Consider the following 24,312-nt stretch of genomic DNA (forward strand, 5'->3'; position numbering starts at 1 on the left):
ATCAACTTTTGAACTGCAGAGTGTTTCTCTGAGATACCAATGGAAAGCATTTTTTCAGCAGGTGAATGGGTGTTCATCGTGGGAATGGAACACTTTCCTTATCAGACCCCCTGTCCAATATCCATGTCCAACAAGGAGAGGTAGAATTTCCTGTAACTAAATATTGGGAAGACTGAAGGCACAGTCTTCAGTTCTCACCAAAAATCTGTTCCCATAACACCAAATCCATCCCTCTCCTTGGCATCCATCCAAATATGAAAGTGTTCATAGCCTAATTATCATACTGTCCCTGCCATCAGCTTCCAATTACAATCCACTTCATAACAAAGACCAGTTTTTCTTCCGTATTGTTGGTTGACTCAGTCCTTGCCTCTGCTCCTTTTATTATTCCCAGTCTCGATCATTCCAATACACTCCTGGCTGAACTCCCACATTCTACCCTCCGTAAATTTGAGCTCACCTAAAGCTCTGCTGCCCACGTCATAACTCACACCAATTTCCATTTACCCACTGTGCTTGATGGCTTCCCATTAAACAACGACTAATTTTAAAATGTTCAACCTTGTTTTCAAATCCTTCTGTGATTGCTATCTCTGTACTCCTCCAGCCCATCTGGCCTCTTGAGAATCCCTACACTATTGAAAGCCGTGCCTTCAGCTGCCAGACCCCCAGCTCTGGGATTTCCCCCGGCCCCAAACCTTTCTTTCTCTCTGGCATCCTTTAAGATGTTCCTCTTTGTCCAAGCTTTTGGTCATCGCCCCTAACATCTCCTTATGGAAATTGGTGTGACATTTTGTTTGATAATGCTTCCATGAAGCTTTACCATGTTAAAAGAGCTTTAAGAATATCAATATTTGACATTGGAGGAGGTACGGAAACACAGAACAGCTGGGGCTCTTTTATCTAGAAAAGATTCAGAGGGGTGACCTGAACAAAATCTTAAAATTATGAAGGGATTTAATAGGGTAGATGTAGACCAGATCTCTGGCACGAGGTCCGGCTCTGGGGGTCAGAAGGGAAGGGGGGAGATTAGGAGAGCACTAGTTATAGGGGACTCAATAGTTAGAGGTACAGACAGGCGGTTCTGTGGGCACGGGCGAGACTCTCGGATTGTTTGTTGCCTCGGGTGCCAGGGTCCATGACGTCTCGGATCGTGTCTTCAGGATCCTTAAGGGGAGGCGGAGCAGCCAGAAGTCGTGGTGCGCATTGGTACCAACTACGTAGGTAGGAAAAGGGGTGTGGAGGTAATAAACGTGTTTAGGAAGGTAGGCTGAAAGTTAAAAGCTAGGACAAACAGAGTTGTCATCTCTGGTTTGTTGCCGGTGCTACGTGATAGCGAGGCTAGGAATAGGGAGAGAGTACAGTTGAACACGTGGCTGCAGGTATGGTGTAGGAGGGAGGGCTTCAGGTATTTGGATAATTGGAGCGCATTCTGGGGAAGATAGGACCTGTACAAGCAGGACGGGTTGCATCTGAACCAGAGGGGCACCAATATCCTGGGAGGGAGGGTTTCTAGTACTCTTCGGGAGGGTTTAAACTAATTTGGCAGGGGAATGGGAACCGGATTTGTAGTCCAGCAACTAAGGTAGCCAATGTTCCGGACGCCAAAGCATGTAGTGAGGCAGTGGGGAAGGTAACATTGACAAAGGAGAGTACTTGCAGGCACAGAGATAGGTTGAAGTGTGTATACTTCAACGCAAGAAGCATCAGGAATAAGGTGGGTGAACTTAAGGCATGGATCAGTACTTGGGACTACGATGTGGTGGCCATCACAGAAACTTGGATAGAAGGGCAGAAATGGTTGTTGGAGGTCCCTGGTTATAGATGTTTCAATAAGATTAGGGAGGATGGTAAAAGAGGTGGGGGGGTGGCATTGTGAATTAGAGATAGGATAACAGCTGCAGAAAGGCAGTTCGAGGAGGATCTGCCTACTGAGAAGTCAGAAATAGGAAAGGAGCAGTCACCTTGTTGGGAGTTTTCTATAGGGCCCCCAATAGCAGCAGAGATATGGAGGAACAGATTGGGAAACAGATTTTGGAAAGGTCACAGGGTGGTAGCCATGGGTGACTTCAACTTCCCAAATATTGAGTGGAAACTCTTTAGATCAAATAGTTTGGATGGGGTGGTGTTACAAAGAACAAAGAAATGTACAGCACAGGAACAGGCCCTTCGGCCCTCCAAGCCCGTGCCGACCATGCTGCCCGACTAAACTACAATCTTCTTCACTTCCTGGGTCCGTATCCCTCTATTCCCATCCTATTCATGTATTTGTCAAGATGCCCCTTAAATGTCACTATCGTCCCTGCTTCCACCACCTCCTCCGGTAGCGAGTTCCAGGCACCCACTACCCTCTGCGTAAAAAACTTGCCTCGTACATCTACTCTAAACCTTGCCCCTCTCACCTTAAACCTATGCCCCCTAGTAATTGACCCCTCTACCCTGGGGAAAAGCCTCTGACTATCCACTCTGTCTATGCCCTTCATAATTTTGTAGACCTCTATCAGGTCTCCCCTCAACCTCCTTCGTTACAGTGAGAACAAACCGAGTTTATTCAACCGCTCCTCATAGCTAATGCCCTCCATACCAGGCAACATTCTGGTAAATCTCTTCTGCACTCTCTCTAAAGCCTCCACACCCTTCTGGTAGTGTGGCGACCAGAATTGAACACTATACTCCAAGTGTGGCCTAACTAAGGTTCTATACAGCTGCAACATGACTTGCCAATTCTATTACTCAATGCCCCGGCCAATGAAGGCAAGCATGCCGCATGCCTTCTTGACTACCTTCTCCACCTGTGTTGCCCCTTTCAATGACCTGTGGACCTGTACTCCTAGATCTCTTTGACTTTCAATACTCTTGAGGGTTCTACCATTCACTGTATATTCCCTACCTGCATTAGACCTTCCAAAATGCATTACCTCACATTTGTCCAGATTAAACTCCATCTGCCATCTCTCCTCCCAAGTCTCCAAACAATCTAAATCCTGCTGTATCCTCTGACAGTCCTCATCGCTATCCGCAATTCCACCAACCTTTGTGTCGTCTGCAAACTTACTAATCAGACCAGTTACATTTTCCTCCAAATCATTTATATATACTACAAACAGCAAAGGTCCCAACACTGATCCCTGTGGAAAACTACTGGTCACAGCCCTCCAATTAGAAAAGCATCCTTCCATTGCTACTCTCTGCCTTCTATGACCTAGCCAGTTCTGTATCCACCTTGCCAGCTCACCCCTGATCCCGTGTGACTTCACCTTTTGTACTAGTCTATCATGAGGGACCTTGTCAAAGGCCTCACTGAAGTCCATACAGACAACATCCACTGCCCTACCTGCATCAATCATCTTAGTGACCTCCTCGAAAAACTCTATCAAGTTAGTGAGACACTACCTCCCCTTCACAAAACCATGCTGCCTCTCACTAATACGTCCATTTGCTTCCAAATGGGATTAAATCCTGTCTAGAAGAATTCTCTCCAGTAATTTCCCTACCACTGAAGTAAGGCTCACCGGCCTGTAGTTCCCTGGATTACCCTTGCTACCCTTCTTAAACAGAGGAACAACATTGGCTATTCACCAGTCCTCCGGGACATCCCATGAAGACAGTGAGGATCCAAAGATTTCTGTCAAGGCCTCAGCAATTTCCTCTCCAGCCTCCTTCAGTATTCTGGGGTAGATCCCATCAGGCCCTGGGGACTTATCTACCTTAATATTTTTTAAGACACCCAACACCTCGTCTTTTTGGATCTCAATGTGACCCAGGCTATCTACACACCCTTCTCCAGACTCAACATCTACCAATTTCTTCTCTTTGGTGAATATTCATTTAGTACCTCACCCATTTCCTCTGGCTCCACACATAGATTCCCTTGCCTATCCTTCAGTGGGCCAAACCTTTCCCTGGCTACCCTCTTGCTTTTTATGTACGTGTAAAAAGCCTTGGGATTTTCCTTAACCCTATTTGCCAATGACTTTTCGTGACCCCTTCTAGCCCTCCTGACTCCTTGCTTAAGTTACGTCCTACTTTCCATATATTCCACGCAGGCTTTGTCTGTTCCCAGCCTTTTAGCCCTGACAAATGCCTCCTTTTTCTTTTTGACGAGGCCTACAATATCTCTCGTTATCCAAGGTTTCCGAAAATTGCTGTATTTATCCTTCTTCCTCAAAGGAACATGCCGGTCCTGAATTCCTTTCAACTGGCACTTGAAAGCCTCCCACATGTTAGATGTTGATTTGCCCTCAAACATCCGCCCCCAATATATGTTCTTCAGTTCCCGCCTAATATTGTTATAATTAGCCTTCCCCCAATTTAGCACATTCATCCTAGGACCACTCTTATCCTTGTCCACCAGTACTTTAAAACTTACTGAATTGTGGTCACTGTTACCGAAATGCTCCCCTACTGAAACATCTACCACCTGGCCGGGCTCATTCCCCAATACCAGGTCCAGTGCCAACCCTTCCCTAGTTGGACTGTCTACATATTGTTTTAAGAAGCCCTCCTGGATGCTCCTTACAAACTCCGCCCCGTCTAAACCCCTGGCACTAAGTGAGTCCCAGTCAACATTGGGGAAGTTGAAGTCTCCCATCACCACAACCCTGTTGTTTTTACTCTTTTCCAAAATTTGTCTACCTACCTGCTCCTCTATCTCCCGCTGGCTGTTAGGAGGCCTGTAGTAAACCCCCAACATTGTGACTGCACCCTTCGTATTCCTGATCTCTACCCATATAGCCTCACTGCCCTCTGAGGTGTCCTCCCGCAGTACAGCTGTGATATTCTCCCGAACCAGTAGCGCAACTCCGCCTCCCCTTTTACATCCCCCTCTATCCCGCCTGAAACATCTAAATCCTGAAACGTTTAGCTGCCAATCCTGCCCTTCCCTCAACCAGGTCTCTGTAATGGCAACAACATCATAGTTCCAAGTGCTAATCCAAGCTCTAAGTTCATCTGCCTTACCCGTAATACTTCTTGCATTAAAACATATGCACTTCAGGCCACCAGACCCGCTGTGTTCAGCAACTTCTCCCTGTCTGCTCTGCCTCTGAGCCCCACTGTCCCTATTCCCTAGTTCTCCCTCAATGCTCTCACCTTCTGACCTATTGCTCCCGTGCCCACCCCCCTGCCATACTAGTTTAAACCCTCCCGTGTGACACTAGCAAACCTCGCGGCCAGGATATTTATGCTTCTCCGGTTTAGATGCAACCCGACCTTCTTATATAGGTCACACCTGCCCCGGAAGAGCTCCCAGTGGTCCAGATAACGGAAACCCTCCCTCCTACACCAGCTGTTTAGCCACGTGTTTAGCTGCTCTATCTTCCTATTTCTAGCCTCACTGGCACGTGGCACAGGGAGTAATCCCGAGATTACAACCCTAGAGGTCCTGTCTTTTAACTTTCTGCCTAGCTCCCTGAACTCCTGCTGCAGGACCTCATGCCCCTTCCTGCCTATGTCATTAGTACCAATATGTACAACGACCTCTGCCTGTTTGCCCTCCCCCTTCAGGATGCCCTCTACCCGTTCGGAGACATCCTGGACCCTGGCACCAGGGAGGCAACATACCATCCTGGAGTCTCTTTCACGTCCACAGAAGCGCCTATCTGTGCCCCTGACTATAGAGTCCCCTATTACTATTGCTCTTCTGCGCTTTGACCCTCCCTTCTGAACATCAGAGCCAGCCGTGGTGCCACTGCTGTTTTCCCCTGATAGGCTATCCCCCCCGACAGTATCCAAAGGGGTATACCTGTTCGAGAGGGGGACAACCACAGGGGATTCCTGCACTGACTGCCTTCCCTTTCTGGTGGTCACCCATTTCTCTGCCTACACCTGGTGTGTGACCACATTTACATAACTGCGATCTATGATGCTTTCCGCCACCTGCATGCTCCTAAGTGCATCCAATTGCTGCTCCAACCGAACCATGCGGTCTGTGAGGAGCTCCAGTTGGGTGCACTTTCTGCAGATGAAGCCATCCAGGACGCTGGAAGCCTCCCGGACCTTAGTGTATGTTTGTGCAGTGTGTCCAGGAAGCTTTTCTAATGATTCTCCGCTCCCGCGACTAGGTGCCCACGCCGTCGTGAACGCCGTCGAGGTTCACGACGGCGCGAAATGGGCCCGTTCTAGACCGATTCAGGGCCCGAATATGGGCTAGGATCGGAGCCGCGAGAATATCGGGGGGCGTGTCGCGAAAGCAGCGTCGTCAGCGCGCCGGGCATTGGCGCCGCATAAAAGCGGTGCTGCGTCATCCGCCACTTAACTGACGTCACCTACGCATGTGCAGGTTGGCCGGCGCCAACCCGCGCATGCGTGGTTGCCTTCCTCCCCGAGGCCGCCCCGCAAGAAGATGTCGGATGGATCTTGCGGGGCACGGAGGAAAGGAGGTCCTCCTTCAGAGAGGCCGGCCTGCCGATCGGTGGGCACCGATTGCGGGCCAGACCCCTTTTGAGTCCTACCCCAGTGAAAGAACCCCCTAGCCCTCCCACAGGCCGCCCACCCAGCGTTCCCGCGCTGTTCCCACCGGCAGCGACCAGGTGTGGATGGCGCCGGTGGGAAGCCGTCGTATTGGGAAGGCCGCTCGGCCCATCTGGGAAGGAAATAGCGGGTGTAGCGAAGAATCACTATTCTGGGTGTCCCGGGCGATTCTCCGGCCTGCGCCGCGCAGAAATCGACGGGGCCGTTCTCGCCGCTTGGGTGAATCGCTGGAGGGCGTTGGACCGACGTCGCGGGGAAAAATGGCGCGCTGGGCGATTATCCCAACCAGCGCGGAAGCGGAGAATTGCGCCGAGTATGTATATTGTCCGACCAGAGGGGAGGCCATATTGGATTTGGGACTTGGTAATGAACCAGGGCAAGCGATAGATTTGTTAGTGGGGAGCATTCTGGAGATAGTGACCACAATTCTGTGACTTTCACTTTAGTAATGGAGAGGGATAGGTGCATGCAACAGGGCAAGGTTTACAATTGGGGGAAGGGTAAATACGATGCTGTCAGACAAGAACTGAAGTGCCTAAGTTGGGAACATAGCCTGTCAGGGGAGGACACAATTGAAATGTGGAACTTGTTCAAGGAACAGATACTACGTGTCCTTGATATGTCTGTCCCTGTCAGGCAGGGAAGAGATGGTCGGGTGAGGGAACCATGGTTGACAAGAGGTTGAATGTCGTGTTAAGAGGAAGAAGGATACTTATGTAAGGCTGAGGAAACAAGGTTCAGACAGGGCGCTGGAGGGATACAAGGAGGGAACTGAAGAAAGGGATTAGGAGAGCTAAGAGAGGGCATGAAAAATCTTTGGCGGGTAGGATCAAGGAAAACCCCAAGGCCTTTTACACATATGTGAGAAATATGAGAATGACTAGAGCGAGGGTAGGTCCAATCAAGGACAGTAGCGGGAGATTGTGTATTGAGTCTGAAGAGATAGGAGAGGTCTTGAACGAGTACTTTTCTTCAGTATTAGACATAGAACATTGCAGCGCAGTACAGGCCCTTCGGCCCTCCATGTTGCGCTGACCTGTGAAACGACTCTAAAGGCCCTTATCGTCCATATGTCTATCCAATGACCATTTGAATGTCCTTAGTGTTGGCGAGTCCACTACTGTTGTTGGCAGGGCATTCCACGCCCATACTACTCTCTGAGTAAAGAACCTACCTCTGACATCTGTCCTATATCTATCTCCCCTCAATTTAAAGCTATGTCCCCTCGTGCTAGACATCATCATCCGAGGAAAAAGGCTCACACTGTCCACCCTATCCAATCCTCTGATCTTCTTGTATGTCTCAATTAAGTCACCTCTTAACCTTCTTCTCTCTAACGAAAACAGCCTCAATTCCCTCAGCCTTTCCTCACAAGATCTTCCCTCCAGACCAGGCAACATTCTGGTAAATCTCCTCTGGAAACAATGCGTCCACATCCTTCCTATAATGCGGCGACCAGAATTGCACGCAATACTCCAAATGCGGCCGCACCAGAGTTTTGTACAGCTGCAACATGACCTCATGGTTCCGAAACTCAATCCCTCGACCAATAAAAGCTAACACACCGTACGCCTTCTTAACAACCCTCTCAACCTGGGTGGCAACTTTCAGGGATCTATGTACATGGACACCGAGATCCCTTTGCTCATCCACACTGCCAAGAATCGTACAATTAGCCCAGTACTCTGTCTTCCTGTTATTCCTTCCAAAATGAATCAGCTTGACACATTTCTGCATTAAACTCCATTTGCCACCTCTCAGCCTAGCACTGCAGCTTATCTATATCCCTCTGTAACTTGTAACCTCCTTCCGCACTGTCCACAACTCCACCGACTTTAGTGTCATCTGCAAATTTACTCACCCATCCTTCTACGCCCTCCTCCAGGTCATTTATAAAAATGACAAACAGCAGTGGCCCCAAAATAGATCCTTGTGGTACACCACTAGTAACTGGACTCCAGTCTGAACATTTCCCATCAACCACCACCCTTTGTCTTCTTCCAGCTAGCCAATTTCTGATCCAAACTGCTAAATCACCCTGAATCCCATGCCTCCGTATTTTCTGCAGTAGCCTACCGTGGGGAACTTTATCAAACGCTTTAGTGAAATCCATATACACCACATCAACTGCTTTACCCTCATCCACGTGTTTGGTCACCTTCTCAAAGAACTCAATAAGGTTTGTGAGGCACGACCTACCCTTCACAAAACCGTGTTGACTATCTCCAATCAAATTATTCATTTCCAGATGATTTATACATCCTATCTCTTATAAACCTTGCCAAGATTTTGCCCACAACAGAAGTAAGTCTCACTGGTCTATAGTTACCGGCGTTGTCTCTACTCCCCTTCTTGAACAAGGGGACAACATTTGCTATCCTCCAGTCTTCTGACACTATTCCTGTAGACAAAGATGACTTAAAGATCAAAAACAAAGGCTCAGTAATCTCCTCCCTAGCTTCCCAGAGAATGCTAGGATAAATCCCATCCGGCCCAGGGGACTTTTCTATTTTCACACTTTCCAGAATTGCTAACACCTCCTCCTTATAAACCTCAAGCCCTTCTAGTCTAGTAGCCTGAATCTCTGTATGCTCCTCGACAACATTGTCTTTTTCCTGTGTGAATACTGACGAAAAATATTCATTTAGCACCTCTCCTATCTCCTCGGACTCCAAGCACAACTTCCCACTACTGTCCTTGACTGGCCCTACTCTTACCCTAGTCATTCTTTTATTTCTGACATATCTATAGAAAGCTTTAGGGCTATTCTTGATCCTACCTGCCAAAGACTTCCCATGTCCCCTCCTGGCTCTTCTTAGCTCTCTCTTTAGGTCCTTCCTAGCTAACTTGTAACTCTCGAGCGCCCTAACTGAACCTTCATGTCTCATGATCCAGCAGAGGGCAGTAGAGCGGAGCTGCTGATGGGCTGTTGCGGGAAAAATTTGCATACGTCTGGTGCGGTCACTCTAACGTGAAGGTGTACCTGTGCAAGAGACCCTAGCTGTTCAAGTGAAGACAAGCATCCAGCAGAGGGCAGTAGAGCGGGGATGCTGATTGGCTGTTGCGGGGAAAATGTGCATACGTCCGGTGCGGTCACTCTAATTTGAAGGTGGTTTGTGGAGGAGCTGTTATCAAGTGACACTTAAACCCGAAACACTTCTTCAGTGTTTCCCTCCCTACCTCCTCCTCTAACCAAAAAAAAAAACAACCGCTGTAAAGATCAAGAGGAAGGCTCGAGGGCAGGTAGAAGTAGAAAGAAGTTGAACCGTGACGTCACAGCCTGCAGGTAAGGGATTGGCTGGTGACTGGTAAGTAATTTTTCTTTTATTTTCCCTCAGGTGTTATCGGGCGGGGCGCAGAGGTTGCTGAGTGAGTGCTTGCTGAGAAGGGGAGTGAATAACAGGTAAGCTCTTTCTTTCTTTATCTTTTTTTTATCCAGAGGGGTTGGCAGGGAAGGTAGTGCACTGTTCCTCCTGCAGAATGTTTGATGCGAGGGTCCCTGCTGAATTGCACCCATCTCCAGCTCCTCAGAAACCGCATTAGGGAACTGGAGCTGGAGCTGGTTGAACTTCGGATCATTCGGGAGGCAGAGGTGGTCATAGATAGAAGCTTCAGGGATGTGGTTACTCCGAAGAATAAAGATAGATGGGACACGGTGAGAGGGGCTGGGAGGAAGCAGTCAGTACAGGAATCCCCTGTGGTCGTTCCCCTTAGTAACACGTATACCGCTTTGGATACTGTTGGGGGGGGGGGGGGGGAGGCTTACCAGGGGTAAGCCATGGGGTACAGGTCTCTGGCATAGAGTCTGTCCCTGTTGCTCAGAAGTGGAGGAGGGAGAGGAGCAGAGCATTAGTCATTGGAGACTCCATACTTAGGGGGATAGATAGGAGATTCTGTGCAAACGAGAGAGACTCGCGGTTGGTGTGTTGCCTCCCAGGTGCCAGGGTCCGTGATGTCTCGGATCGTGTTTTCGGGATCCTTAAGGGGGAGGGGGAGCAGCCCCAAGTTGTGGTCCACATAGGTACCAACGACATAGGTAGGAAAAGGGATAAGAATGTAAGGCAGGAATTCAGGGAGCTAGGGTGGAAACTTAGATCTAGGACAAACAGAGTTATTATCTCTGGGTTGTTACCCGTGCCACGTGCTAGCGAGACGAGGAATAGGGAGAGAGAGGAGTTGAACACGTGGCTACAGGGATGGTGCAGGAGGGAGGGTTTCAGATTTCTGGATAATTGGGGCTCATTCTGGGGTCGGTGGGACCTCTACAAACAGGATGGTCTACACCTGGACCAGAGGGGTACCAATATCCTGGGGGGGAAATTTGCTAATGCTCTTCGGGAGTGTTTAAACTAGTTCAGCAGGGGCTTGGGAACCTGAGTTGTAGCTCCAGTATACAGGAGGTTGAGAGTAGTGAGGTCATGAGTAAGGTTTCAAAGTTGCAGGAGTGTACCAGGCAGGAAGGTGGTTTAAAGTGTGTCTTTTTCAATGCCAGGAGCATCCGGAATAAGGTGGGTTGGTACATGGGACTTCGATGTTGTGGCCATTTCGGAGACATGGACAGAGCAGGGACAGGAATGGTTGTTGCAGGTGCCGGGGTTTAGATATTTCAGTAAGCTCAGAGAAGATGGTAAAAGAGGGGGAGGGGTGGCATTGTTAGTCAAGGACAGTATTACGGTGGCACAGAGCTAACTCCATTTGCCACCTCTCAGCTTATCTATGTCCCTCTGTAACTTGTAACATCCTTCCGCACTGTCCGCAACTCCACCGACTTTAGTGTCATCTGCAAACTTACTCACCCATCCTTCGACGCCCTCATACAGGTCATTTATAAAAATGACAAACAGCAGTGGCCCCAGTACACCACTCGTAACTGGACTCCAGTCTGAACATTTCCCATCAACCACCACCCTTTGTCTTCTTCCAGCTAGCCAATTTCTGATCCAAATTGCTAAATCACCCTGAATCCCATGCCTCCGTATTTTCTGCAGTAGCCTACCGTGGGGAACCTTATCAAACTCTTTTCTGAAATCCATATACACCACATCAACTGCTTTACCCTCATCCACCTGTTTGGTCACCTTCTCAAAGAACTCAATAAGGTTTGTGAGGCACGACCTACCCTTCACAAAACCGTGTTGACTATCTCTAATCAAATTATTCCTTTCCAGATGATTATACATCCTATCTCTTGTAAATCTTACCAAGATTTTGCCTACAACAGAAGTAAGGCTCACTGTTCTATAGTTAGCGGGGTTGTCTCTACTTCCCTTCTTGAACAAGGGGACAGCATTTGCGATCCTCCAGTCTTCTGGCACTATTCCTGTAGACAAAGATGACTTAAAGATCAAAGCTCAGCAATCTCCTCCCTAGCTTCCCAGAGAATCCTAGGATAAATCCCATCCGGCTCAGGGGACTTATCTATTTTTACACTTTCCAGAATTGCTAACAAGTACATGGGTATGAAAATAATAGGATATGTTGAAAGCGTCAGATGAAGAGGAGTGAGGGGAGGCACATGTAGGGTATAAACACTGGCACAGACCAGTTGGGCTTAATGGCCGTGGTCTATGCTGTAAATTCTGTTGCACAGAATCTAATTTTTTGGGTAGAATGAGTATACATGGATCTGTATACCTTGCAAAGTGGGTTCGGTGAGTACGCAGGACCCCAAACTTCCCACCCACGCTCACAATAACCAGCGATGTGAGGTACCAAAGGCTGACAGAGCCCATGGAAAAGTATGCCAGCAAAAATTAAAATCTGTACCCCTGCAGCAGAAATGGGAGCGAGGGGGGCAAACATCAATATCATGACAACTCAAACTCAAAGAACAAAGAATACAGCACAGGAACAAAGAACATTTACAGCACAGGAACAGGTCCTTCGGCCCTCCAAGCCTGTACCGGTCATGTTACCAACGTTTGCCAAAACCCTCAGCACTTCCTTGTGCCGTATCCCCTCTATACCCATCCTATCCATGTGTTTGTAAAGATGCCTTTTGAATGCTGTTAATGTATCTGCTTCCACGCCTTCCCTGGCAACACATTCCAGTCACTCACCACCCTCTGCATAAAATAACTGCCTCGCACATCTCCTCTAAACTTTGCCCCACGGATCTTAAACCTCTGGTGACTGTCCCCTCCACCCTGGGAAAGAGTGCCTGTCCATCCACTCTGTCCATGCCCCTCATAATCATAGACCTCGATCACGTCACTCCCCCTCAAACTCAGTCTTTATCATGAAAACAGCCCGAGTCTATTCAGCCTCTCCACATAGCTAACAGGCCCTTTGGCCCTTCAAGGCTGCGCCAACCATTATACCTGCCTAAACTAAAACTGTCTGCACTTACGTAGTCCATATCCTTCCATTCCCACTATATTTGTCCAGCCGATTTAGAGATGTGGATCAGAAATTGGCTAGCTGAAAGAAGACAGAGGGTGGTGGTTGATGCGAAATGTTCAGAATGGAGTTCAGTTACAAGTGGCGTACCACAAGGATCTGTTCTGGGGCCGTTGCTGTTTTGTCATTTTTATAAATGACCTAGAGGAGGGCGCAGAAGGGTGGGTGAGTAAATTTGCAGACGACACTAAAGTCGGTGGTGTTGTCAACAGTGCGGAAGGGTGTTACAGGTTACAGAGAGACATAGATAAGCTGCAGAGCTGGGCTGAGAGGTGGCAGATGGAGTTTAATGTAGAGAAGTGTGAGGTGATTCACTTTGGAAGGAATAACAGGAATGCGGAATATTTGGCTAATGGTAAAATTCTTGGAAGTGTGGATGAGCAGAGGGATCTCAGTGTCCATGTACATAGATCCCTGAAAGTTGCCACCCAGGTTGATAGGGTTGTGAAGAAGGCCTTTATTGGTAGAGGGATTGAGTTCCGGAGTCATGAGGTCATGTTGCAACTGTACAAAACTCTGGTACGGCCGCATTTGGAGTATTGCGTACAGTTCTGGTCACCTCATTATAGGAAGGACGTGGAAGCTTTGGAGCGCGTGCAGAGGAGATTTACCAGGATGTTGCCTGGTATGGAGGGAAAATCTTATGAGGAAAGGCTGATGGACTTGAGGTTGTTTTCGTTAGAGAGAAGAAGGTTAAGAGGAGACTTAATAGAGGCATACAAAATGATCAGGGGGTTAGATAGGGTGGACAGTGGTAGGGTAGCGCCTTCTCCCGCGGATGGAAATGGCTAGCACGAGGAGACATAGCCTTAAACTGAGGGGTAATAGATATAGGACAGAGGTCAGAGGTAGGTTCTTTACGCAAAGAGTGGTGAGGCCGTGGAATGCCCTACCTGCAACAGTAGTGAACTCGCCAACATGGAAGGCATTTAAAAGTTTATTGGATAAGCATATGGATGATAATGGCATAGTGTCGGTTAGATGGCTTTTGTTTTTTGACTTCCCATGTCGGTGCAACATCGTGGGCCGAATGGCCTGTACTGCACTGTATCGTTCTATGTTCTATGTCACTTAAATGCCACTATCGTACTTGCTCCCACCATCTCCCCAGGCAGCATGTTCCAAATATTTACCACCCTCTGTGTAAAAGACCTACCTCACACATCTGTTCTAAACTTTTCCCCATGCACTTTAAACCTATGTCCCCATGTACTTGATTCTCTTACCCCAGGAAAGAGCATCTGACTATCCACGCTGTCCATGCCACTCATAATCTTGTAGACCTCTTGATGCACAATCAATACGCTTGAGTCCACGTGGAGTCATATCGATTCAGCTTTAATCAGATAGAACTGTACCCAGCAGCGAAGTTACAGAAGTGAAGGCTGCTGGGGACAGCACTGGTTCTTATACCCCGCCTCTCAGGGCGGGGCTATGTACATTGCCCAATGGTAGACCCCGCGGTCTAGCCAATGGTTATTCCTCTCTCTGGTACCGCAATACCTGGTATTATCACATTCACCCCCTGTTAAAAAAGATGGCCAGTATTGCTGTCGCCTTTTTCCGGTAGGACCAGGTAATGCAGGTACCATGCTATCGAGGGTTGCGGAGAAAGTTCTTGCGTTGTTAATTCTTCTTCATGGTGCTGCAATCAGACGATCGGGCAGCCTGGTCGTCCTACTGGAGTGTCTAAGTTTCGGCGGCGATCCTGGTGAGGGCCCCGGCAGTAGTGACTCCGGGAACGTGGTGTCTTCCTCCCAGGCAGTTTCGTCACCCCTAGTCGGCGCTGTAAGGTCGAAAGATGGGCAGAAGGAAGGGGTGCCTGAAGGGGGCGTCGGTGCCTGCTCGGCTCCGGGTCGGGGTTCTGGCGGCAGTACGGGGGGGGGGTGTGTGGCAGTGGCTTGGTCCGCATGGTGCTCCGGCGGGCGCCAGGTCCCGGAGGGAGACCGTATCTTGGCGTCCGTCGGGGAATACTATGTAGGCGTACTGGGGGTTGGCATGCAGCAGGTGGACCCTTTCGACCAGCGGGTCCGACTTGTGCGCCCTCGCATGTTTCCGCAGCAGAACAGTTCCAGGTGTTGCTAGCCAGGTTGGGAGCGAGGTCCCCGAGGAGGAACTTCCTGGGGAAATCAAGGAGCCGTTCATGAGGTGTCTGGTTCGTGGTAGTACATAGCAGTGACCGAATGGAGTGCAGGGCCACTGGGAGGACTTCTTGCCAGTGGGAGACTGGGAGGTTCCTGGACCGAAGGTCCAGACCGTTCCGTTCTCCCTTTCTACCTGCCCGTTTCCCCGGGGGTTGTAGCTGGTCGTCCTGCTCAAGGCGATGCCTTTGCTAAGCAGGAACTGGCGCAGCTCGTCGCTCATAATCCCTATCACTGTGGATGGATGCGGGGAAACCGAACAGTGTAAAAATAGTTTGGAGTGCCTTGATGACGGTGGTTGTGGTCATATCCGGGCAGGGGATGGCGAATGGGAACCGGGAGTACTCATCAATCACGTTAAGGAAGTACGTGTTGCGGTTGGTGGAGGGGAGGGGGCCTTTGAAGTCCATGCTGAGGCGTTCAAAGGGACGGGAAGCCTTGATCAGATGCGCCCTCTCTGGTCGGTAGAAGTGCGGTTTGCACTCCGCGCAGATTTGGCAGTCCCTGGTGACAGTCCTGACCTCCTCGATGGAGTAAGGCAGGTTCCGGGACTGAACGAAATGGAAGAATGGACTCCCGGGTGGCAGAGGTCCTCGTGGAGGGCTCAGAGGCAGTCTACTTGCGCGGTGGCACAAGTGCCGCGGGATAGGGCATCAGGAGGCTCGTTCAGCTTCCCGGGACGATACAAGATCTCATAATTGAAGGGGGAGAGTTCGATCCTGCACCGCAAGATCTTGTCGTTCTTGATCTTGCCCCGCTGTGCATTATCGAACATGAAGGCCACCGACTGTTGGTCCGTGAGGAGAGTGAATCTCCTGCCGGCCAGGTAATGCCTCCAGTGACGCACAGCTTCCACTATGGCCTGGGCCTCCTTTTCGACCGAGGAGTGGCGAATTTCGGAAGCATGGAGAGTGCGGGAGAAGAAAGCCACGGGCCTGCCTGCTTGGTTGAGGGTGGCAGCCAGAGCTACGTCAGACGTGTCGCTCTCGACCTGGAAGGGGAGGGACTCGTCGATGGCGCGCATCATGGCATTTGCGATGTCAGCTTTGATGTGGCAGAAGGCATGGCGGGCCTCCGTCGACAGGGGGAAGGTCGTGGATTGGATTGGGGTCGGGCCTTGTCGGCGTAATTAGGGACCCATTGTGCATAGTAGCTAAAAAAGCCGAGGCAGCGCTTTAGGGCCTTGGGGCAGTGAGGGAGTGGGAACTCCATAAGGGGGCGGATGCGTTCGGGGTCGGGGCCTATGACTCCATTTCGCACTACGTAGCCTAGGATGGCTAGACGGTCGGTGCTAAACACGCACTTCTCCTTATTGTAGGTCAGATTCAGGAGGTGAGCGGTCTGGAGAAATTTACGGAGGTTGGTGTCGTGGTCCTGCTGGTCATGGCCGCAGATGGTGATGTTGTCAAGATACGGGAACGTTGCGTGTAAGCCGTACCGGTCAACCATTCGGTCCATCTCACGCTGGAAGACCGAGACCCCGTTTGTGACACCGAAGGGAACTCTTAAAAAGTGGTAGAGCCCATCTGCTTCGAAGGCAGTGTACTGGCAGTCACTAGTACGGAGGGGTAGCTGGTGGTAGGCAGGCTTGAGATCCACCGTGGAGAAGACTTTGTATTGCGCGATCCTGTTCACCAGGTCGGCTATACGGGGGAGGGGGTACGCGTCCAGTTGCGTAAACTGGTTGATGGTCTGGCTATAGTCTATGACCATCCTATGCTTCTCCCCGGTCTTTACCACCACTACTTGAGCCCTCCAGGGGCTGTTGCTCGCTTCGATGACCCCTTCCTTCAGCAGCCTTTGGACCTCGGACCTGATGAAGGTCCGGTCCTGGGCGCTGTACCGTCTGCTCCTGGTGGCGACGGGTTTGCAATCCGGGATGAGGTTCGCAAACAGGGAAGGCGGGGCGACCTTAAGGGTCGCGAGGCCGCAAACAGTAAGGGGGGGTATAGGGCCGCCGAATTTAAAAGTAAGGCTTTGTAGGTGGCACTGGAAATCCAGTCCCAGAAGGGTGGCTGCGCAGAGGTGCGGCAGCACGTATAGGCGGAAATTGCGGAATTCCCTGCCTTGGACGGTGAGGTTCGCGAGGCAGAACCCTTTTATCTGCACCGGGTGTGACCCGGAGGCCAAGGAGATTCTTTGTTGGGTGGGGTAGGTGACCAGAGCCTTACCGTGTTGGGGTGGACAAAACTCTCCGTGCTCCCAGAGTCGATGAGGCATGACGTCACGTGGCCGTTGATGCAGATTGTCGTGGTGGCCTTTGCTAGCATTCGGGGCCGACTCTGGTCCAGGGTGACGGAGGCCAGCTGCAGCAAGGAGTGAAGATCGGGCAGCGCATCGTCAGCCGTGTTGGGGGCTTGAGGCCCCATCCAAGATGATGCCGTCCATGGCTCACACATGGAGTCCGGGGACTCCGAGAATGGCAGCGGGGAGAAACAAAATGGCGGCGGGGAGAAACAAAATGGCGGCGGGGGGGGGACAAAATGGCGGCACATTCTGCTTCCATGAGGCGGAGGCCAGCTGCAACACAGGGTTTTGGTCGGGCGGCGCGTAGCCAGCCGCGCTGGGGGCTTGAGGCCCCATCCAAGATGGCGCCGGCCATGGATCGCACGTGGAGTCCGGGGACTCGGAAGATGGCGGCGGGGTGGAGCAAACTGGCAGAGGTGGGCCTTGGATGGCCGGGACCCGCCAGAAAGACTGCGCCCGTGGGTCGGCCCTGGCCTTAGGGCAGGGGGGTGGAGGTGAGCGCTGGAGCGGGGCGTGCCGCGGCGTTTTGGGCGGTGAGCGCTGGCCGGTCGGGGCCCGGAGCGGGGCGTGCTGCATCGTTCCAGGTGCACAGAAGACCGCGGCCACGGCGCGGGGCGGGGAGAGGTGGGCGGTCGGGGCCTGGAGCTGCGGCGTTTTGGGCGGGGAGGAGTAAACTAGCGCCGCATGCTGCTCCAATGTGACGGAGGCCAGGTGCAGCGAGGGGTTTTGGCCCGGCAGCGCGTAGCCAGCTGCGCTGGGGGCTTGAGGCCCCATCCAGGATGGCGCCGGCCAGGGGTCGCCCATGGAGTTCGGGGACGGAGACCCCGACGATTGGGTCGGCGAGGGACCAAATGGCTGCGCGTACTCCTCCAGCGTGGTTGCCGTGGAGAAGAAAGGCTGTGGCAGCGACGCTGCCTGGCGGGGCAAAAACTGCGGTGCGCGTTGGGCCAGCGGGGCTGGGAAAAGGGAGTGCGGCGGTGGGCCTGGAACGGTCGGGGCGTGGAGGAACGGCTGTGGTTGCGCGGCGGGCGGCTGGAGGAATGGCTGAGGGTAGTCGCTGGACACCGCGTTCACCACGCGGGCGAGGCAGACCACGGCATAGTGGCCTTTCTTGCCGCATCCTTTGCAGGTGACGGTGCGGGCCGGGCAGCGCGCGCGCGGTGATTCGCCTGGCCGCAGAAGCAGCGTTGGCCGGCGGCGCAGGCCTGCGGAGTTTGCGGGTAAGTCTGGGGGTTAGGGGGGTTAAGTCGGGGGGGGCTGCTGCGGCGGGGTGCCACGCAGCCAGGGCGTTTCTGTACGCCACGTCCATAGACCCTGCCGAGGCCCAGCGTCTCCATTTTGAGCAGCCTTCGGCGAATATCGGGGGATATCATACCTGCCACGAAGGCGTCTCGAATTAAAAGTTCGGAGTGCTCGTTCGCCGTCACCGCTGGGCAGCCGCAGTTTTGGCCCAGCACGATCAGCGCCCTGTAGAAATCTTCTAGCGTCTCATCTGGGCTCTGCCGTCTCGTTGCCAGCAGGTGACGGGCGTAGACCTGATTAAGTGGACGAATGTAGTGTCCTTCCAGCAGTTCCATGGCTTTATCATAGTTCGCCGCCCCTTCGATCAGGGGGTAGATTGCCGGGCCGACCCGCGAGCATAGGAGGTGCATTTTCTGCCTTTCCGTGGGGGTGTCGGCAGCCGTCTCGAGGTAGCTCTGGAAGCATGCCAGCAAATGCTTAAAAATCTCGATGGAGTTTTCTGCGTGCGGGCTGAGCTGAAGGCACGCCGGCTTGATGTGGAGATCCATCCTTCAAAAGTACTTATCTGATTAAATTGATGCACAATCAATACGCTTGAGTCCACGTGGAGTCATATCGATTCAGCTTTAATCAGATAGAACTGTACCCAGCAGCGAAGTTACAGAAGTGAAGGCTGCTGGGGACGGCACTGGTTCTTATACCCCGCCTCTCAGGGCGGGGCTATGTACATTGCCCAATGGTAGACCCCGCGGTCTAGCCAATGGTTATTCCTCTCTCTGGTACCTCAATACCTGGTATTACCACATCTCTTTCAGGTCTCCTCTCAACCTCCGTCATTCCAGTGAGAACAGACTGAGTTTTATTTGACCTCTCCTCATAGCTAATGCCCTCCATACCAGGCAACATTCGCTTCTGTACCCTCTCCAAAGGATCCACATCCTTCTGATGTGGCGACCAGAATTGTACACAATAGTCCAAATGAGGCCTAACTAAGGTCCTGTTCAGCTGCAACATGACTTGCCAATTTTTATGTTTAATGCCCCGACTAATGAAGACCAGCATGACGTATGCCTTCTTGACTACCATGAGGTAGATGACCACTTGCGTTGCCACTTTCAGTGATCGATGGACATGCACGCCCAGACCCCTCTGCCTGTCAGTACTCGCAAGAGTTCTACCATTTATTGTGTAATTCCTACATACATTGGACCTTCCAAAGTGCATCACCTCACACTTGTCCGGATTAAACTCCATCTGCCATTTCTCCGCCCAAGACTCCAACCAGTTCATATCTTGCTGTATCCTCTGCTCTATCTGCAACTCCACCAATTTTTGTGTCGTCTGCGAAGTACTAATCAGACCAGCTACATTTTCTTCCAAATCATTTGTATACATCACGAACAACAAAGGCCCCAGAATTGATCCTTGTGGAACGTCCCTAGTCATAGCCTTCAATTCAGGAAAGCATCCTTCTACTGCTACCCTCTGTCTTCTGTGCCCAAACCAGTTCTGTATCCAATTTGCCAGCTCTCCTCTGATCGCATGTGACTTCACCTTTTGTACCAATCTGCCATGAGGTACCTTGTCAAAGGCTTTACTGAAGTCCATGTATACAACATCTACTGCCTTTCCCTCATCGATCACCTTTGTTGAGGGGCTGGTTTATCACACTGGGCTAAATCACTAAGCAGACCACGGCAGGCCAGCCGCACGGTTCAATTCCTGTACCAGCCTCCCCAAACAGGCGCCGGAATGTGGCGACTAGGGGCTTTTCACAGTAACTTCATTTGAAGCCTACTTGTGACAATAAGTGATTTTTTTTTCCCCTCAAAAAACTTGGTCAAATTAGTTAGGCACGACCTCCCCTTCACAAAACCATGCAGTCCATCACTAATAAGTCCATTTGTTTCCAAATGTGAGTAAATCCTATCTCTAAGAATCTTTTCCAATAGTTTCCCTGAACGTAAGGTTCACCGGCCTATAATTTCCTAGATTATCCCTGCTGCCCTTCTTAAACAATGGAACAACAGTAGTTCCTTGGAAAATCTCTCAGCCAAATAATTTAAATTTGTTGTTGATGTTTTTAATGCAAGACAGCTGGACCTTACCTGAGCACCATCCCCAGCTCCCGACAGGGGACTGTATCGTACATCTCACACACCTGTGTAAAAACAAGTATGTGTTAGCAATTTCACTGTGGGAGGTGGACATCAGTGCAGGGCACATTCACTGTTCCCAGCCATGGATCAGAAAGTTATTGCAGTGTAAAGGGGAAACTGATCTGAAGATTTTGAAGTTTTTGTGCATTAGGTCCATTTTGATGAACTACTAAGGATGACAATGAGTTGCCCAATATGATGCTAGGACATCATATAAGAGTCAGTAAAAATGTCTTTTTCAGGACATCATGAATATAAAGAGAAGCATATGGTCCAATCAAACTACATTAAAGTTATAGGAAAAAATAACCTTAAAAGAGTAAGAAAAGAGAAGTTTGTTCCACAAACCTGTTCCCACCTCGTCCTAACCCTCAATCTCTTTACCTAATGACCTAACCCTCAATCTCTTGACCTAATGACCTCCCATACTATCTAATATGTTAATGGTAAAATAAGGTATAGTTTTAAAAAATATTTTTCTTCTTCTCATTTTCCACATTTTCATCAAATATACACCCAACAAAAGATAACTAAGAATAAATACAATAGCAATCCCCCAACCAACATACAAACAACATACATCATCATACAAACCTCCCCCCTTCATCCCAAATACAAAATAATAAAAAGAGAATCCATGGGCATTCCATACATGGTAAACAATAAACCATACACTCAACGACCCCCTCCCCCACCCCGCACCCCCAATGTTTGATGGCACCCAATTCTTAAAAGTGCAGGATAAACAATGCCCTTGAATTGTAGAACCCTTCCATCCTCCCCCTCAGCTCAAACTTCACCTTCTCGAGCTTCAGAAATTCCAGCAGGTGCCCCCGCCACACTGAGGCGCAGGGCGGAGAAACTGACCTCCGCCCCTCCAATCTTCAGGTAATCAGTGAGGCGAAGATGCCTGCCCCCGCTCCCGCCTGCAGCCCAGGCTGCTCCGACACCCTAAATATGGCTTCGAGGGGCCCTGGTTCGAACCTCACATGCACCACCCCAAGACGACCTTAAAGACCTCCCTCCAATACCCCTTCAGTTTCAGACAGGACCAAAACATGCGAGGAGCTCCTCCCATAGCACTCACAAACATACACCACCCCCTCAAAGAGTTGGCTCATCCTCACCCTTGTGAGGTGCGCCCCATATACCACCTTCAACTGTATCAGCCCCAGCCTTGCACACAAGGTTGAAGCATTCAACCTCCGAAGCACCTCACACCACAGCCCTTCCTCCATACCCTCCCCCAAGTCTTCCTCCCACTTCGCTTTAATCCCCTCCAATGATACATTGTCCTCCCCCAGAATCGTCCCATAAATCTCCGACACCCCCATTTCCATTTCCCTTGCTGTCAATACCTCCTTCAACAATCATAGAATTTACAGTGCAGAAGGAGGCCATTCGTCCCATCGAGTCTGCACTGGCCCTTACAAAGAGCACCCTACTGAAGCCCACGTATCTACCCTATCCCCGTAACCCAGTAACCCCCACTTAACATCTTTTGGACACTAAAGGGCAATTTAGCATGGCCAATTCACCTAACCCGCACATCTTTGGACTGTGGGAGGAAACCGGAGCACCCGGAGGAAACCCACGCAGACACGGGTAGAACGTGCAGACTCCGCACAGTGACCCAGCCATGAATCGAACCTGGGACCCTGGAGCAGTGAAGCAACTGTGCTAACCACTATGCTACCGTGCTGCCCATGATGTAGAGGCTGGTGCTATCGGGAAGCTCTGAACCTCCCTCCTGGCAAAATGTCGGACCTGCAGATATCTAAACACCTCCCTCTGCCCCAGCCCAACTCCTCCAGCCTCGCAAATCACCCCCCGCCCCGAAACAAATCCTTTAATACCCTAACTCCCCTCTCCACCCTTCTCCGAAATCTCCCATCCCACTTCTCTGGCTCAAACCTATGGTTCCCCCTAATCGGCATCTATTTTGACCCCGCCCACAACTTAAAGTGCTGCCTCAAACTGCCCCCAGATCTTCAATGTTGCCGCCACCACCGGACTCCCCAAATATTTACCAGGGCCATCGGGAGCAGCGGCGTTGGCAGCGCCCTCAGTCACGAACCCCTGCACAGACTTTCCTCCATTCTAACCCACTGGGACTCTCCACCTCTGACCCAGCTCCTCACCTTTTCAGCATTCGCCACCCAGTAATAATATAACAGATTTGGGAGGCCCAACCCCCTGCTTGCCTTCCTCTCTGCAGAAGCACCTTCCTAATCCTAGTCACCTTCTCCCCCATCCCCCGCCCCCTAAATAAACAAGGTAATGATTTTTTCCACCTCCTTAAAAAATGCCTTTGGTAAAAAGGTTGGCAGGCACTGAAATATAAACAAAAACTGCGGCAACACATTCATTTTAATCGCCTGTACCTGACCGCCAGCGACAGAGGAAGACCATCCCACCTTGCCAAGTCCGCCTTCAACCTTCCCACCAAACTAGTAAGATTGTACCTATGGAGGCCCCCCTCAATCCCGTACCACCTGCACCCCCAGATATCTAAAGTGGGTTGCCGCTCTACACCCCTTGCCCCGCCCCTACCCCCGGCTGGGACACCACAAAGTATTCACATTTGTCCAAATTTAGCTTATACCCCGAAAAGGAGCCAAACACTCGGAGCAGTTCCAGTATACCTCCCATCGATGCACTCGGCTCTGACATGTGCAATAACAAATCATCCACGTATAAAGATATGATGTTCCACCCATCCCCCCCCACCCCGGCACTATTCCCCTCTACACCCCCAAACTCCTCAACGCGATGGCCAAAGGCTCGATCGCTAGCATAAATAACAGAGGACAACCCTGTTTGGTCCCCAAAATACCCCAAACTCATACTGTTTTGTGCGGAACTTGCCCTCGGCTCCCTATACAATACCCGCTCCATAAATCCCGGCCCAATCCCAAGCTGCTCGAACACCGCCATCAAATATCCCCACTCTACCCGATTAAATGCCTGTTCTGCGTCCAGCGCAACCACCACCTCTGTGTCCCTCCCCTGCGTCGGTGCCATAACAATACCCTCCTAATATTCGAAAACAGCTGCCTCCCTTTCACAAACCCAGTCTGGTCCTCCCCTATCACCTTCGGGAGGCACTCCTCCAACCTAACCACCAACACCTTCAGCAATATCTTCGCATCCACATTCAATAGCGATATAGACCTGTACGACCCACACTCTGTCAGATCCTTATCCTTCTTTTACAGCAAGGAGATCGAGGCTTGCCCCAAAGTCTATGACAGCACCCCCTTCCCTATCGCATCCTCAAACATCCCACCATCAGCGGCACCATCGTATCCCTAAATTTCTTATAGCACTCCACCAGGAACCCATCCGGCCCTGCTACCTTCCCCGACTGCATCCTCTCAATTGCCTCCTTTATCTCCTGCTTCCCTACTGCCCCCTCCAATATGGCCCTATCCTCCTCCCCCACCCTCGGGTATTCCAAACCATCCAAGAATTCCTGCATCCCCCGATCCTCCCCCGGTGGCTCCGATGTATACAACTTCTCGTAAAACTCCTCGAACACCCTATTAATCTGGTCCGGGGCCAGCACCAATTTCCCAGTCCTATCCCGCAACAGAACAATTTCCCTCACCTATTAGGTGTTGTATACATGGTATATTTACAGATGTACACAT

The 24,312-nt window shown here is 50.8% G+C and overlaps 1 protein-coding gene across 6 annotated transcripts in view; it reads right to left on the bottom strand.

Annotated features, from left to right (window-relative positions):
• LOC140395329 (uncharacterized) overlaps positions 1-24,312 on the bottom strand; it is a 228,540-nt gene that overhangs the window by 57,512 nt on the left and 146,716 nt on the right. For all 6 annotated transcript variants that reach the window (XM_072482959.1, XM_072482960.1, XM_072482958.1 and 3 more), the window contains one exon: positions 20,609-20,661. In XM_072482959.1, coding sequence (XP_072339060.1) covers positions 20,609-20,661 — 53 coding nt within the window. The remainder of the gene's footprint in view (positions 1-20,608; positions 20,662-24,312) is intronic.

Source organism: Scyliorhinus torazame, chromosome 18 (assembly GCF_047496885.1).
Source record: "Scyliorhinus torazame isolate Kashiwa2021f chromosome 18, sScyTor2.1, whole genome shotgun sequence".
NCBI classification, from domain to species: domain Eukaryota; kingdom Metazoa; phylum Chordata; class Chondrichthyes; order Carcharhiniformes; family Scyliorhinidae; genus Scyliorhinus; species Scyliorhinus torazame.